General features: G+C 39.0%; 1 protein-coding gene across 1 annotated transcript in view; it reads right to left on the bottom strand.

Moving 5' to 3' along the window:
* Nucleotides 1-5,357: 5,357 nt before the first annotated feature.
* Nucleotides 5,358-16,023, bottom strand: part of tm2d1 (TM2 domain containing 1) — a 36,319-nt gene continuing 25,653 nt past the window's right edge. Inside the window, exons 6-7 of the mRNA XM_041277900.1 lie at nucleotides 8,545-8,663; nucleotides 5,358-5,444 (exon numbers count right to left, since the gene is read on the bottom strand). Coding sequence (XP_041133834.1) covers nucleotides 8,553-8,663 — 111 coding nt within the window. The 3' untranslated portion in view covers nucleotides 5,358-5,444; nucleotides 8,545-8,552. The remainder of the gene's footprint in view (nucleotides 5,445-8,544; nucleotides 8,664-16,023) is intronic.

Below are 16,023 nucleotides of genomic sequence, written 5' to 3'. Positions count from 1 at the left end.
GATCGTGGCCTGTGGAATGTTGTCCCACTCCACTTCAATGGCTGTGCGAAGTTGCTGGATATTGGCAGGAACTGGAACACGCTGTCGTACACGTCGATCCAGAGCATCCCAAACATGCTCAATGGGTGACGTCTGGTGAGTATGCAGGCCATGGAAGAACTGGGACATTTTCAGCTTTCAGGAATTGTGTACAGATCCTTGCGACATGGGGCCGTGCATTATCATGCTGAAACATGAGGCGATGGCGTCGGATAAATGGCACGACAATGGGCCTCAGGATCTCGTCACGGTATCTCTGTGCATTCAAATTGCCATCGACAAAATGCAATTGTGTTCGTTGTCCATAGCTTATGCCTGCCTATACCATAACCCCACCGCCACCATGGGGCACTTTGTTCACAACGTTGACATCAGCAAACCGCTCTCCCACATGGCGCCATACACGCTGTCTGCCATCTACCCGGTACAGTTGAAACCGGGATTCATTAATGAAGAACACACTTATCAGCGTGCCAGTGGCCATCGAAGGTGAGCATTTGCCCACTGAAGTTGGTTATGACGCTGAACTGCAGTCAGGTCAAGACCTGGCGAGGATGACGAGCTCGCAGATGAGCTTCCATGAGACGGTTTCTGACAGTTTGTGCAAAAATTCTTTGGTTGTGCAAACTCACAGTTTCATCAGCTGTCCGAGTGGCTTGTCTCAGACGATCCCGCAGGTGAAGAAGCCGGATGTGGAGGTTAGACGTGGTCTGCAGTTGTGAGGCCGGTTAGACGTACTGCCAAATTCTCTAAAATGACGTTGGAGGCGGCTTATGGTAGAGAAATGAACATTCAATTATCTGGCAACAGCTCGGGTGGACATTCCTGCAGTCAGTATGCTAATTGCACACTCCCTCAAAACTTGAGACATCTGTGGCATTGTGTTGTTTGACAAAACCACACATTTTAGAGTGGCCTTTTATTGTCCACAGCACAAGGTGCACCTGTCTAATGATCATGCTGTTTAATCAGCTTCTTGTTATGCCACACCTGTCAGGTGGATGGATTATCTTGGCAAAGGATAAATGCTCACTAACAGGGATGTAAACAAATTTGTGCACAAAATTTGAGAGAAATAAGCTTTTTGTGCATATGGAACATTTCTGGGATCTTTTATTTCAGCTCATGAAACATGGGACCAACAATTTACATGTTGCGTTTATATTTTTGTTCAGTGTATTTATCTAAATGTTAGAACTTGAAGCTACTGCACTAACAAGTAACTATGATGTGATAGGTGTTACAGAAACTTGGATGTCTGAGAGTGATGGAGACTAATATTAATGGGTATACACTGTATAGGATTGACAGAAGAGGCAGAGGGGTAGCGCTATACATAAGAAACACTCGTCTTTTAAAAAAATATTCAGTGAAAAAAAGGCAGTTTACAGAGCGTTTAAAAGGGGCCAAAAACAAAGTACATAGAAAGAGTACTTGGAACTGCAAAAGCCAAGTCAAAAAGGAATTTAGAAAGGCCAAGAGAAAGATAGAAATAAACATTGCTAAGGGGGCGAAAACCAATTCCAAAATATTGTAAAAACAAGCGAACATTCAAAGAGGAGATTAAATGTCTACGAGATACAAATGGCAAAATCATAGATGAAGAAAAAAAAAGCTAACATATTATTACTTTTCACAATTTTTTACGAAGGAGGATACTGACAACATGCCCCACATGTCAACTTGTTCCTATCCAGTTTTAAATAACTTTCGCATAACCGAGGCGGGAGCATTAAAGGGACTAGAGCGCTTAAAATAAACAATTCCCTGGGCAGGATGAGATCCTCCCAATAGTACTCAAAGAAAGGAGTTATTTACAAACCATTAACCAAGACCATACAACAGTCCCATGACACAGAGGTTGTACCGACAGACTGGAGAATTGCAAACGTAATACTGATCCACAAAAAGGGAAACAAAACCGAACCAGGTAACTACAGACCAATAAGCCTGACTTCTAGTATATGTAAACTATAATAACATCCAAAATGGAAAATTACCTATATGGTAACAGTATCCTGGGAGACAGTCAACATGGTTTTAGGAAAGGGAGATCGTGTCTAACTAACCTACTTGATTTTTTTGAGGATGCAACATCGACACTGGATATTTTGCAAAGCATATGACATGGTTTATTTAGATTTCCAGAAAGCTTTTGACAAAGTCCCACATAAAAGATTAATTCTCAAACTGAATGCAGTAGGGATTCAAGGAAACATATGTACATGGATTAGGGAGTGGTTAATAAGTAGAAAACAGAAAATACTGAGGAGAAACTTCAAAATGGAGCAAGGTAACCAGTGGTGTACCACAGTGATCAGTATTACGTCCTCTGCTATTCCTAATCTGCACTAATAACTTAGATTCTGGTATAGTAAGCAAACTTGTTAAATTTGCAAATGACACAAAAATAGGAGTGGCAAACACTGTTGCAGCAGCAAAGGTCATTCAAATTGATCTAGACAAGATTCAGAACTGGGCAGACACATGGCAAATGACATTTAATAGAGACAAGTGTAAGGTACTGCATGCAGGCAATAAAAATGTGCATTATAAATATCATAAGGGAGATACTGATATTGAAGAAGGAATCTATGAAAAAGACCTAAGAGCTTATGTTGACTCAGAAATGTCCTTATCTAGACAATGTGGGGAAGCTATAAAAAAGGCTAAGATGCTCGGATATATTGCGAAAAGTCTTGAATTTAAATCAAGGGAAGTAATGTTAAAACTGTACAATGCATCAGTAAGTCCTCATCTAGAACACTGCATTCAGTTCTGGTCATCTCACTACAAAAAAGATTTTGCTGCTCTACAAAGAGTGCAAAGAAAAGCGACCAGAATTATTCCGGGTTTAAAGGCATGTCATATGCAGACAGGCTAAAAGAATCGAATCTATTCAGTCTTGAACAAAGGAGACTATGCAGTGACCTGATTCAAGCATTCAAAATTCTAAAAGGTATTGACAGTGTCGACCCAAGGAACTTTTTTGACCAGAAAAAAGAAACAAGGACCAGGGGGTCACAAATGGAGATTAGACAAAGGGGCATTCAATACAGAAAATAGGAGGCACTCTTTTTACACAGAGAATTGTGAGGGTCTGGAACCAACTCCCCAGTAATGTTGTTGAAGCTGACACCCTGGGATCCTTCAAGAAGCTGCGTGATGAAATTCTGGGATCAATAAGCTACTAAACCAAACAATGGCTCCCCTCATTTGTAAACTTTCTTACGTTCTTATCAGAATCTGTGTATATATGGAGGCAATCTGTCATTCGATACATTACACATTACATACATTACTTTAGTTGCCCCATGACTCCTTGTGGATGGGACGTTTCAGTGTCTTAGAATCAGAGTGAAACGGTTCAGTTTACTGCACATATTCAGGCATGACATGCTCAGTCCAAACAAGTTTACCACAGCACACCGATTCAGATGCTTATCACATTCCTCATCAAAACAAAGAAGCGTGCTCCTCATAAACTTATCACAAGAGTAGCATTTGTCATGGCAAGCTATCTTTTTATGGTACTCGGTTTTCTTGGTTTACAGTTTGAGCATGGTCTGACTGGCCTTTGTTCTCGCATTGACGTGAATAGTATTGGTAGAAAGACAAGCGCTTTACCTTTTGACAGCTTTATCAAAAAAAAAAAACACAAAACAACCGGGGACAATGTTGTTTTCTTTTTATTTAACAAAAAAAAAGTAAAAGTGAACAAAAAAAAAAACAAACAAAGAAAACAACCTGAATGGCTTATGCAAATTCCATACACAACAATGAATCTATATACAAAACAGGAAAGCAAAGCATACTGGGCTTTATCAAAATAAGTTAAAGCTTTAACAAAATACAGCTTGCAGTGAATTGGTAAGGATACCTAAATATGTTTATGGAAAAAGATTAGGATAAATAACAAAATCTAACTTGTTGGGGGCGAGTTCAAATTCTTTAAAAGTACTGTTTTGGGAGTTTTATTTAATTTAAAAGTGCAATCTGCAAACAAAATACCCAGATACACTTATAGTAACAATTGCCTTATGTTACCGTTGCTAAGGTAATCCTAGGTTAGTTCTAATGAAAGTCTGCGAAACAAGTAAATAATGTTACAAAACTAGTTACAAACAACTTGGGTGATCCCTTAAATTAACATTCAGAGTCGCTTATTAATAGTTTTGTAACAAAGACAAGTATACTGTATTCCCTATCTATCTTAATGATCGTTATTATGCAGTCTTCTCTTTAGCATATTCACTGTAATTGAATATAAACCACCTTGCATAAATAGTGTTAACAATGCTCCTTCAACAGCTCTAATAGGCTACCAATTAATGACCAAAAAACACAACTTATTTCTGTATGAACACTGATAAGTATTATCAATTGAGAGGGACCTGATAGCTTAAATTATAAATATGCTCAGGGCAGCGTTAGTACTATAGGCTAACCCTCTTAAAGGATAGCAATGAGTTGATCATTAGAAGAGACATCAATATGTTCTATAACATTACTAAGATTCAGCTAAAGTGTATGATCTGTGGTGGTGGCTGCTTACGGTTTGGTGCCGCAACCTACCAATTTCAATGACTCTTTCCACATAGCAGTGAACAGGCTTGCAAATCATTCTCTACATTATCAATGTCCAGTGTACCCTTAAGAACAACATAATAACCCCCCCACCCCAGAAGTTGAATGTTCTCGTAAGGGGAGAGCTGTACAGCAGGTTCCTGGGAGTTGAATGTTCTTGTAAGAAGAGTGCTATACAGCAGGTTCCTGGGAGGTGAATGTTCTTGTAAGAAGAGTGCTATACAGCAGGTTCCTGGGAGTTGATTGTTCTTGTAAGGGGAGTGCTGTACAGCAGGTTCTGAATGTTCTTGTAAGGGGAGTGCTGTACAGCAGGTTCTGAATGTTCTTGTAAGGGGAGTGCTGTACAGCAGGTTCTGAATGTTCTTGTTAGGGGAGGGCTGTACAGCAGGTTCCTGGGAGTTGAATGTTCTTGTAAGGGGAGTGCTGTACAGAATGTTCTGAATGTTCTTGTAAGGGGAGTGCTGTACAGCAGGTTCTGAATGTTCTTGTTAGGGGAGGGCTGTACAGCAGGTTCCTGGGAGTTGAATGTTCTTGTAAGGGGAGTGCTGTACAGCAGGTTCCTGGGAGTTGAATGTTCTTCAAGGACAGTATATTGATTGTTTGAAAGAAAACAGATATCACAGCTTAAGACTGGTGACTATTTACAATACAGGAGCTTGTTTACTGTTGAATAGTCCTCGTTCATCCCAGTTTCTTATAGTATTGCAAAGCTTTTGCTTGGTGCATTCAGTTCAGGTCGTTTCTCAGTGTGATACAGTGAAAACCTTTGCCGTATCAAGGGTTTGCTGATAAAACTTCATGATTAGAAAATATTCTACCTAAAAAAAAAGAAAACAATTTAATTTGATATCATTTACCAAACAGGGTTTAGGCAGTTATTTTTCGATACTGGGATCTTTGCTTAGTTGGCAAGTGTTTCTCTGTCTAAAACAAATTGTACAAATTCAACCCTTCACTCCTCTGACAGTATGACTTTACACCATTACCAGGTAAACTTGTTTTAATATATTACATGTTTAAACCATTGTTTAACTATCATACACATTTGAGAATTTAGTATTCATAATCATTTATATTTAACCTTTTTATTTATTTCAAATTTAATATATTTCCACGTACCGTATTCAATTATGGTGGTTTTTAATGCATCAAGATAGTATAAATGATTACACTTTATTTAAATGTGAACATTCTATGAAGTAAACAATATGTTTTCAGTTAATTGTTAAGTAAAATGCAAAACAATTTAACCGTTTAAACTATTACAGCCTTAAATTTACCTGTTTTCATGAACCCATATAGCCTGTATAAACATCTTATCCCCTATACAGAGCCTATATAAAGTAAAAAAGATATATATATATATATATTTTTTTTAATTCCAGGCTATAAGGCAAAACAAGGTGAACATTTTGAAAAGGGGGTGTAGACTTTCTATAGGCACTGTATATCCTATAGTGGTTGGATGTACATTTAGAAAAACTTGCCATAACAATGTCAATGGTATGTAGAGAGACTGCAATCCAGGCCACTAATTCTAACTTAACTGGGTCTCACTGTTGAGAGATGGTAAAAGCTTGTGCAAAAAAAAAAAAAAAAAAAATTTTGTGTTTTTTTTTTTTTTTTGTAACCTGTGTAAATAATTACTGAAATTTCCAGTTGTAAACCCTCACCACCACCCACACCTTTTGTGGTTTTAAATGAACCACTCTAACTAACGTATCCTCCTCCCAGCATTTACTTCTATAAAAGAACACAGACTTGGCATAACACACACATTTGCTGAATAAATCAATTGCAACAGTTAATGTTCATTACTGCATTATTTATAGTAATTTCTTAATGGGAAAGACTACTAGATTGGTTAATTCTGGATTGTGGTTGTGGATAGGCATTAATTAAGCTGGGTGCTAATGACTAAATTGCAGGGAGAAGTTTTAAAGCTGTAGGCAAGGCATTCTTTATATGTGCCGAGACTTGGAGCACTCATAGCCAGTTTATAACAATGGTGGAAGTTGTGGATGCTTGTAGTACTACCAGTAAAAGAAAACCTGCCAGTCATCTTTGACTGGATCCTTTTTAAACTCACCTTATCATCCATTCAGTCCTTAGAAGTATTTGTGGTAACCTTAAAACTGCCAAGATGCCCGCCATATTGAATAGTACTGTAAAAGTGTCAAATCAAGTTTCATGTCAATGCTACAGATAGCCCCCAAGATACAGCAGGGTACAGCATTGTGACGCACTTGAGCATCTACAGAGAAGCCTGTAACTGGAAGGACACTCAGCATCAGAGAAGCCAAATCAGCAGAGACAGAAAGATGAAAACCATGCCGCAAGCAACTCCGAAGGCCAGTTGACAGAGCAGACTTAATTGATGTTTGATCTATTGGTTGTCGCTGTTATTAGGGGCTATTTGTTTTATTGGCTTGAAACGTGGACGGTGTAAAAAATCATCCAAACAGAATATGTATGGAGATCTTGACAAATCTGTACAGGGATCTCGACGAATTTGTACAGGGATCTTGATTTTTAACGTAGTTTGGAAGGTGTGGCAATTTCTGTTAGGTTCTAATTAATGACTATGAACCTTTGTTTTGCATCATTTTAGGTTACGCTGTATATTACTACAGTCAGCCATTGAATAAATGGCACAGTATGAAACTCCTCTTTCTTAAACATCTGCACCTTAGCAAAGATTGAGGAGGAAATAAAGATAAAGAAAATAAATGTCATAGAACAGTAAACTTTGCTATCTTAAAGCTACCATTTATACTAAGGGACAGACAATGCAGCAAATATATAAATCTATATTGAGCAAGTGAGCTTGAGACAGATCTGGATAGTGAAAATGTAAACATTTCCAATCCTAATAGATTGCTTATGTTTCCATATGCTGGGACAGAGCCTGCACATTGCCAGCACAAGAAGACAGTGGAGTTTAATCTTAAACAGAGGGACTAGGAGGAACTCAGAGTGAACTCTGTAGCAAGCTTTAATGAGTGCAATCTCATGACCCTGTCAGTTTTTTTTAAAAGTTTGTTTTACATCTTGACATTTAATCATATCCATACCACTGCTTAGTTCACTCTATAGGGGTGAAGTGACCTATACGGCTTGGTTAGGTGGGTTACACTAAAGATTTTACTGGGCTCCTAATTACTTCTTCTGACAGTTCAAAACTCTTGGGATGAGTTACATTAGTTTCTCAGACTCAACTTTTTCCCCTGTGCATTGCAGAAATATGGAAGATCACTTGTGGAGCTAAAGCTAATGTTATACAGAGAATTCTACAATACATTTTTTTTTTTAGTTGTCCAATTATTTTACCCCTGATTTCCTTTACAGTTTAGAATGTTCAATTTTAACCTGTTAGTGGACATCCACCTATCCAATGACCAAGCCAATTGCCTCTTTACACCCAGGAAGTCAGAAGCTACCAGCCTCTGGAAGTTTTGTTTCCCTAATCTACAGGAGCACTCTCTCTGGAATCCTGCTACTTTGCTCAGGCAGAACTCGAACCTGTGTTCCCCTGCCTGTAAGACTCACGCTGCATACAGTACAGTGTTAGGGTTAGGGTTTTTTAGTGTTGTGTAAAATAGTATTTTTGCCAACAAGTGGCAGTTGAAAATGAAATGTTTACTACTTTAACAGGGTACATTTGTAGCAATGACCTTGTCTATTACCACATTGTATAAAATCCTAAGTAGACCCATTTTGTGTGGCAATAACCAAGTTAATTTTTGAAAATATACCCTGGTAATTCTGGTGGAGGCGAAACAACTTCCTCAGTTAATACTTCATTTTTGGCTGTCACTTGTAGGTAGAATTCCCATCTTATATCAGCCCTTGTCTTTTTCTGAATAGTCTTAGTTAATACAGTACACCTTTCTGGTAACTATTTGCTTGTATACTTACCTCTTTATTTAGGGATATGTCTGGGTCTTCCTGTAAGTTTCATTTGTGATAGAGAGCCTGGTCAATCTCGCTCCATAATAATCCACTATATAACTTGAGCCATCCGATGGGCCAACAACCTGCAAAACAGTAGACACCTTGATTTAGTTTACTGGAAGTTGAATTTAAATAATGCAGTTCACACGTACAGAATCGCAAAAGCAATAACAAAACACAATACAATGGTGTTTTTGAGAAAAATATAGGCAGGTGTTTAAATAGTTGTGGAGAATAGTTCCCCAATTATCCCTGCTTACTTCATATAAAATTTGACATCCGCAGATTCTGCTTGGCCATTGTATTAGATTGGTTGCTGGTGTGGGGCATGTTCTCCTGGAATGTCCTTGGTCCCTTGATTAACGCTCATGGTGTAATTTACTTACTCATCATTGCGAATCAAGTCCACCCAACAATGCTGCACATGTACCTTGATGATGGCTACTTTCAAGACTATAATCCACTGTGACAGAACTATGCCCATTGGTTTGAGGAGTATGACATAGACTTAATGCATCTTCCATGGCAACCCTAGAACCTCAGTTTCATGCATTTAAATGAGAATTTTTTTCCACTTATCTACACACCATACTCCACACTGCTAAGAAAAAAGTTTTATATTAAAAATACAAAACTGAAAGATCATAATTGAATAAGCCTCCACCCCCCTGAGTTAATACTTGGTGGAAGCAACTATGGCAGCAATTACAGCTGCGAGTCTGTTGGGATAGGTCTCTACCAACTCTGCACACCTAGATTTGGCAATATTTGACCATTCTTCTTTACAAAACTGTTCAAGCTCTGTCATGTTCCTTGGGAGCAATGATGGACAGTAATCATCAAGTCATGCCACAAATTTTCAATCGGATTTAGGTCGGGGCCACTCAAGGACATTTACCTTTTTGTTCCTTAGCCACTCCAGCGTAGCTTTGGCTGTGTGCTTTGGGTTGTCATGCTGAAAGGAGAACTTCTCTCCCAATTTCAGCTTTCTTGTAGAGGGCAGCAGGTTTTCCTCAAGGACTTCTCTGTACTTTGCTCCATTTATTTTCCCTTCTATCCTACAAGTGCCCTAGTCCCTGCCAATGAGACACATTACCATAACATGATGCTGCCACCACCATGCTTCAGAGTAGGGATGGTGTTCTCTGGGTGATGCACTCTGTTGGGTTTGCGCCAAACATTGTTCCTTTTTAGTTTTGTCAAACCACAAAACTTTTTGCCACATGGCTACAGAATCTCCAGAGTGTTTTTTTTTTTTTTTTTTTTTGCACACTTCCAACAGGATTCAAGGTGGGCTTTCTTGAGTAATGGCTTCCTTCTTGCCACCCTACCATACAGACCAGATTTGTGGAGTTCTTGGGATATTACTGTCAAATGCACACTTTGACCAGTCTTGGCCATAAAAGCCTGTAGCTCTTGTAAAGTTGCCATTGGCCTCTTGGTAGTCTCTCTGATCAGTCTCCTTCTTGCTCGGTCATCCAGTTCAGAAGGACAGCCTGATCTACGCAGGGTCTTGGTGATGCCATACACCTATCACTTCTTAACAATTGTCTTGAGCATGCTCCAAGGGATATTCAAGGCCTTTTACCCATCCCCTGATCTGTGCCTTTCACCAACTTAGTCCCAGAGTTCTTTTAAAAGCGCCTTGGTGCTCATGGTTGAGTGTTTGCTTTGAAATGCACTACCCAGCAGAGGGAACCTTCAGAAACTGCTCAATTTATCCTGAAATCATGTGAATCACTACAATTTAACACAGGTGGAGGCCAATTAACTTGGTGTGTGATTTTGAAGGCGATTGGTTACAGCTGAGCTAATTTAGGATTGCTATTACAAGGGGGTGGACACTTATCCAACCAAGCTATTTCAGTTTTTATTTTTAATTAATTTTCTACAAATTTCTAGAATATTTTTTTCACTTGGAAGTTGTGGGGTAGGATGTGTAGATAAATGGAAAAAAAAAAAAACTATTTAAATTCAACAAAAGGTGAACATTTTTAAAGGGGGTGTAGCCTTTCTATAGGCAATGTGTATATCCTCTGCACCAACTGCATGAAATATGGATTGAATGGATTATCATCTCTAATTAACCCTTAAGGTACCAGGGACATATGTGTCTCACAAATAAAACTATGCTATCTTCCTTATATTCTTAAATGTACTGCTAGGTTGAATCTGATCATTCAAATTGTCAGTTTCCTCCAGATACTTGAGTCCGTCACAAATGTATTTTAACAAGAAATCGTTTAAGCAACCACTCAATTCCTTGTGTACCTTAAGGGATTAACGAGACACGAACCTTGTGGAGTCTATGCCACTTTGCATAAAGGCTGTAACCAGGGCAAACTGTTGCCCAAACAATATTATGCAGAGGTCCTAATAAAGTGGCCATGCAATGTATGTACGCAACATATTTCTTGCCTGTGAATGAAATGTAGAATATTTTATAAAAATTAACAAATGACTGGCTCATCCAGTAAAGGCACTCTGCGTGGAGTGAAGGATGCGCCCTATAGCCTTGACATCGCCGGTCCGAATCCAGGTGCTGCCGCCTGGGGTGGGGGGAGGGTTTGTCCTCAGCTAACTGTGCACCAGCGACCCCTGTAGTCTGGCCAGGCACCTGCGGCCTTGCCTGTACACTCCTCAGAGCTGTAGCTCTGAGGTGGCTGCATGGTCAGTCTGCAGTGTGAAAAGAAGCGGTCAGCTGACAGCACACACTTCGGAGGACATAGTGTGTTCATCTTCGCCGCCCCCGAGTCAGCACAGGGGTGGTACCGGTGAGCTGAGCCTAAATAATAAATGCATATTCTAATTTTGGGGAAAATGGGAAAAATAAATTTGGCTACTACTAAATAAAAAATAAATTTAAAAAAATCATCAAATGCTTTTCTTCCTTGGTATGACCTTGTCTGTGATCAAATTCATATAAAAAAGATACAATATGAATAAATTAATTTTAGTGAGTAGTGGGTGCACAAGGTGCAGATGTAGTTCAGTGGTAAAAGCGTTGTTGTATAGAAGTATGGGTGACAAGCAACAGACTTCTAGCTTTATATGAGTACTGTTTTATTACATTGGAGGAATAAAAATCACATGATCTGTTAGAAACAACAATGCTGTTTCCCATTGGCCTCTCCAGAATATCAAAACTCTCTTTTCATAAAAATGATAAGTTAACACTGAAGATGTTGCTTCAAGACAGTGCACTGCTAATCAAGTATATTATGGAACTGTAGCCCCAATTGCCAACTAGAACTTGTAAAAGTAATGATCCCCACGGGAGTCTCCACGACATCCAGAGTTTATTAAACATGGCAACTGCTGCTAAAAGTTCTAGTTGCTTTTTACAGTTGTCCAGTGAATAATGCTATTGGTGGGGTCACTCGGAGAACACTGTGCTAGCTGAGGGAATATATGGGATTTATTTGAATCAGATGCAGATTGACCAGAGAAGCCCTAGAGGCTAATGAAGGCTTGGAGATATATAGATATATAGATATAGATATATAGATATAGATATATATAGATATATAGAGATATATATATATATATATATATATATACACATACATACACACATACACACACACACTAAATTTAAAACAGAAAAATGCTTTAAATGCTCTTTAAATACATGCTTTATAAATTGTTTGCATCAGACAATAGAAAAAAAAAACTGTACTATCTTAATGAACAGGATTAAATAAATAAATGAGGGGTTGTAACAGGATGTGGTGTATGGTGACGTCAGACCCGGAAGAAACACTCAGTACTGCCAGGTGAAATGTGAATTGCAATGTTGCGCAGTTTAATCAATAAACAGAAAATAAAAGGTTACAAGACAAACAAAACACAGGACACGGCACTGGTAGCCAAAACAAAGAGATAAAACAAAACAGACTACCACTAAACAGTGGAATAACAGACAAACAAACACGGCGAATCAAGACAGTTCTAACTATTTACTATTATTATTATTATTGTTATAACCTCCGTCTCCAATCCCGTTCTGCACTCACCAAACACACAACCCTGAGTGAGTGAAAACATGCTGCTTTTATGCAGCTGTACCGAGACTCGATTGCTAATCAATCATTCAATTGGAGTCGCAGTACAACTGCACGTGAATTAATAAAGTACAATTCCCGTGCTCACATATTATTACATTTTACTTGCACATGAAGCACTGTGCAGTGCTCGTGCCTAAAACAAATATACATTTTAAACACTTGTGTTACACAGACCCGTTTATATCCCGTGTACCAATGACTATACATGAACATTAACACACAACACAAAATACACAGGGGCGGAAACTTTGCCACAGGGGTCTATTCTCAAAAACGTGCATAAACCCTGCGTAGCCTGGACCTAGGCGATTGTTGCTACGTGAGAGATACGCACCGCCACAATATGCGCATTCTCTTTTTTAAAAAATTATTTTTTATTCAGTAGTCACCAATTTATTTTTACCCCTTTTTTCTCCCAATTTGAAATAGCTAATTGTATTATTATAAGCTAAATTCACCGCTACCACCCCCGCACTGACTTGGGAGCAGCAAAGATGAACACACACTGTCCTCTGAAATGTGTGCCATCAGCCAACCACTTCTTTTCACTCTGCAGGCCTGCCATGCAGCCACATCAGAGCTACAGTGGCGGAGAACAAAGCAGCTCTGGGCAGCTTACAGGCAAGCCCACAGGTGCCCGGCCAGCCAACATGTGTTGCTGGTGCCCGGTGAGCTGAGGACACCTTGGCCGACCTATGCCTTCCCCACCCCGACGACACTCAGCCAATTGTGCGCCACCCCTTGGGATCTCTCATCCACGGTCGACAGTGGAATAGCCTGGATTCGAGCAGGCGACCTCCAGGCTATAGGGCGCATCCTGCACTCCACACGAAACTCCTTTACCGGATGCACCACTCGGGAGCCCCTTAACAATACTTGCATTCTCATACAGAAATCTCTGCCACATAGCTGGCTGTGGGTGGGGATTTAAGCTCTGCGGACTCTGGAATGAAAATATTGCTTGAACAGAGACACGCCTCTGAATGGCCAAGTAAAGGTGCCCGGAGTTTGCATCTGACTAGCATTTCTTACACAACTAACAGTATTTAACACTGCAGCAGCTTCATGGAGGAACAAATCAACATGATTTTTTTTTTGCTAGTTCCGAGTAACAAATGCCAAGAGTTTGAAACATTTAAAACAGAAATAAACATGTACATTGCTATAACATAAATCAACAGAGAAACATAAGTTAATAATGTATTATTATTACTACTAACAATGGCTTCACATAGCGTGTTTTAATCATAATTGTGGTTGTCTTAAACTGTGTTTACTACTCATAGCTGCTACGCTGAAGCTCCTACGCGGCCCTACTCCTGCACTCAGGCCGAGTAGTTTACGCATGGTGTCTCCTCGTCTTTTGCAGTTTCAGAATGTGAATATCTTCTGCATATCTGTGGGAACTCCTATTTTTTGTGAAACCACGACTACTATGTAATCCTGCGTGCCCTGAAGCTCGTATCTGTGCTCCAGATGTGTGTGCACTTTTCTCTCTCGTTCAAAATGCACATAGCTGCTCCGACCCCGCATAAACCCTTTTTCATGCACTTAAATAACCTTATGAGGTGTGCATGTCCTTTGAGACTGTGCCCCTAAATAAACAAATATTAACTGTATAGAAACTACAAAAAAAGTGAACCGTGGTAAACAGTTTTACATCTTTAAAGAAAACTTTATTTTATCATTTCTAATAGGTAGGAATCAATTGTATTTTAGTATTATTTGCATTTACTTTAAACTACACTGTATTTAAATACTAAGCTTGCATTGTAACCCATTACTTCTGCGATGAAGGCATCTGCCAAATAAATAAATAACAATAATGACAATATATAACAGCCTGCTTAATGCAAGAGAAAAATTAGGACATGTTGCCCCAAGTTAGCACTTTGACCTTGTCTTATCCATAGTAGTTTTTGTAGTAGCTTCAATAACCAATGCTTTAAAGATGTTCTTATTATTAGCACTACATCAGGGACTCGATATATACGGGGTGTACCTCAATAACAATGATTCATTTGTATCTGGGACTGGGATTGACATGATTTGAAATCAGACTTGTTCATTTCAAATCAGCAGCAGATTGAGATCAAATCATTTTGGGCCTCTGCCAGCCCCAGTTATCATTGCGAGGTGGTAGACCTCAATCTCAACTCATGCTGGTTATCAGGTGATCAGGTGTTTGATGCTGGAGTGAGATAAGAATGAGTTTTACACACTGACTCCATGATGGAGCCAGTGTAGAAATGTGGCATTAGTAGTCTAGTAAATGCTGGATCAATGGACACTTGACTGCCTGGACTAATAGAGATGAGATTTATACTTATTAACCTTATATGAAGGAAACCAGCAGTGTGTTACCAGCAACATTATCACTGGGCCCCATTTTCTTGTTCTGCAGGACTCTGGATTACAAGTTATTTATTGTTTTTTTGCTTATCCTTTTGTATCCAGACTTTTTTGTTCACTTCTATTTTGTGAAACACATTTTATCCATCAAGTTACCACATTCTAGTTGTTCTATTGATTTTTTTTGTTATAGCTTTGATAGAAAAACAAGTATTATTTGACAGTGATAAATAGCTTGCCTTCTGAAGGAACCCATTAAATAATTTTGATACAGTGAGGAAAGTAAGGCAAGACATATGATTGTAACCAATTGCCAGACCTGGAGGTTCAAGGAGTTAAAGCCATCAAGGACAAGCTTCTGAATAAATGTACAGCCAGCCCAAAGTAGCACTCAGACAGACAGAATGGAATACACCACCTGTTAGAGCAAATTGAAAAGTACATTTGCATTTATTGTGCACCACATTCTGGAGCAGGAAGCTCTACAGTAGCTTCTATTCCAATGAAGACATGTAGGATGGGGATTAAACCTTGATCGTATCTTGAACACGACTCTAGATAGGTCAGAATGGAGGGAGACAAATCACTCTGACTTTTTAGACAGGACTGAACTTTAATGGCAGATTTAGTTCATTATCATAGCTATTCCAAATATTGGAAGTCCATGACTCTGTTTCTGAACAGATCTAACAGACCTGGACTGGAAGGGCCGGTTTTAAATATCCTGTGGATTAAAAATAGGCAGCCAAACAATTTGACAAATCCTCTGCTTGTTGAAAAAGTAAATGGAAGAATTGATTTGAACTATGGAATACAATCCACTTGAACTTTGCAGATTAGTTTGGCCTTCCATGTGGTCATGTGTATATGAACACCTGGGTGGGCCAAGTCAGCTCCAGTTGTGTCTCATGACATCTTTATTGATCTGATTTTTAAGATGGGCCCATTTTGTAGATATCACATCTTTATATGGGTGATCTTTTTGTTTCAACTTGGCTGTTGTTGCAAAGGTTTTGGTGAGAAT

This window comes from Polyodon spathula, chromosome 18 (genome assembly GCF_017654505.1).
Source record: "Polyodon spathula isolate WHYD16114869_AA chromosome 18, ASM1765450v1, whole genome shotgun sequence".
NCBI classification, from domain to species: domain Eukaryota; kingdom Metazoa; phylum Chordata; class Actinopteri; order Acipenseriformes; family Polyodontidae; genus Polyodon; species Polyodon spathula.
This window is presented reverse-complemented; position numbering and strand designations above follow the sequence as displayed.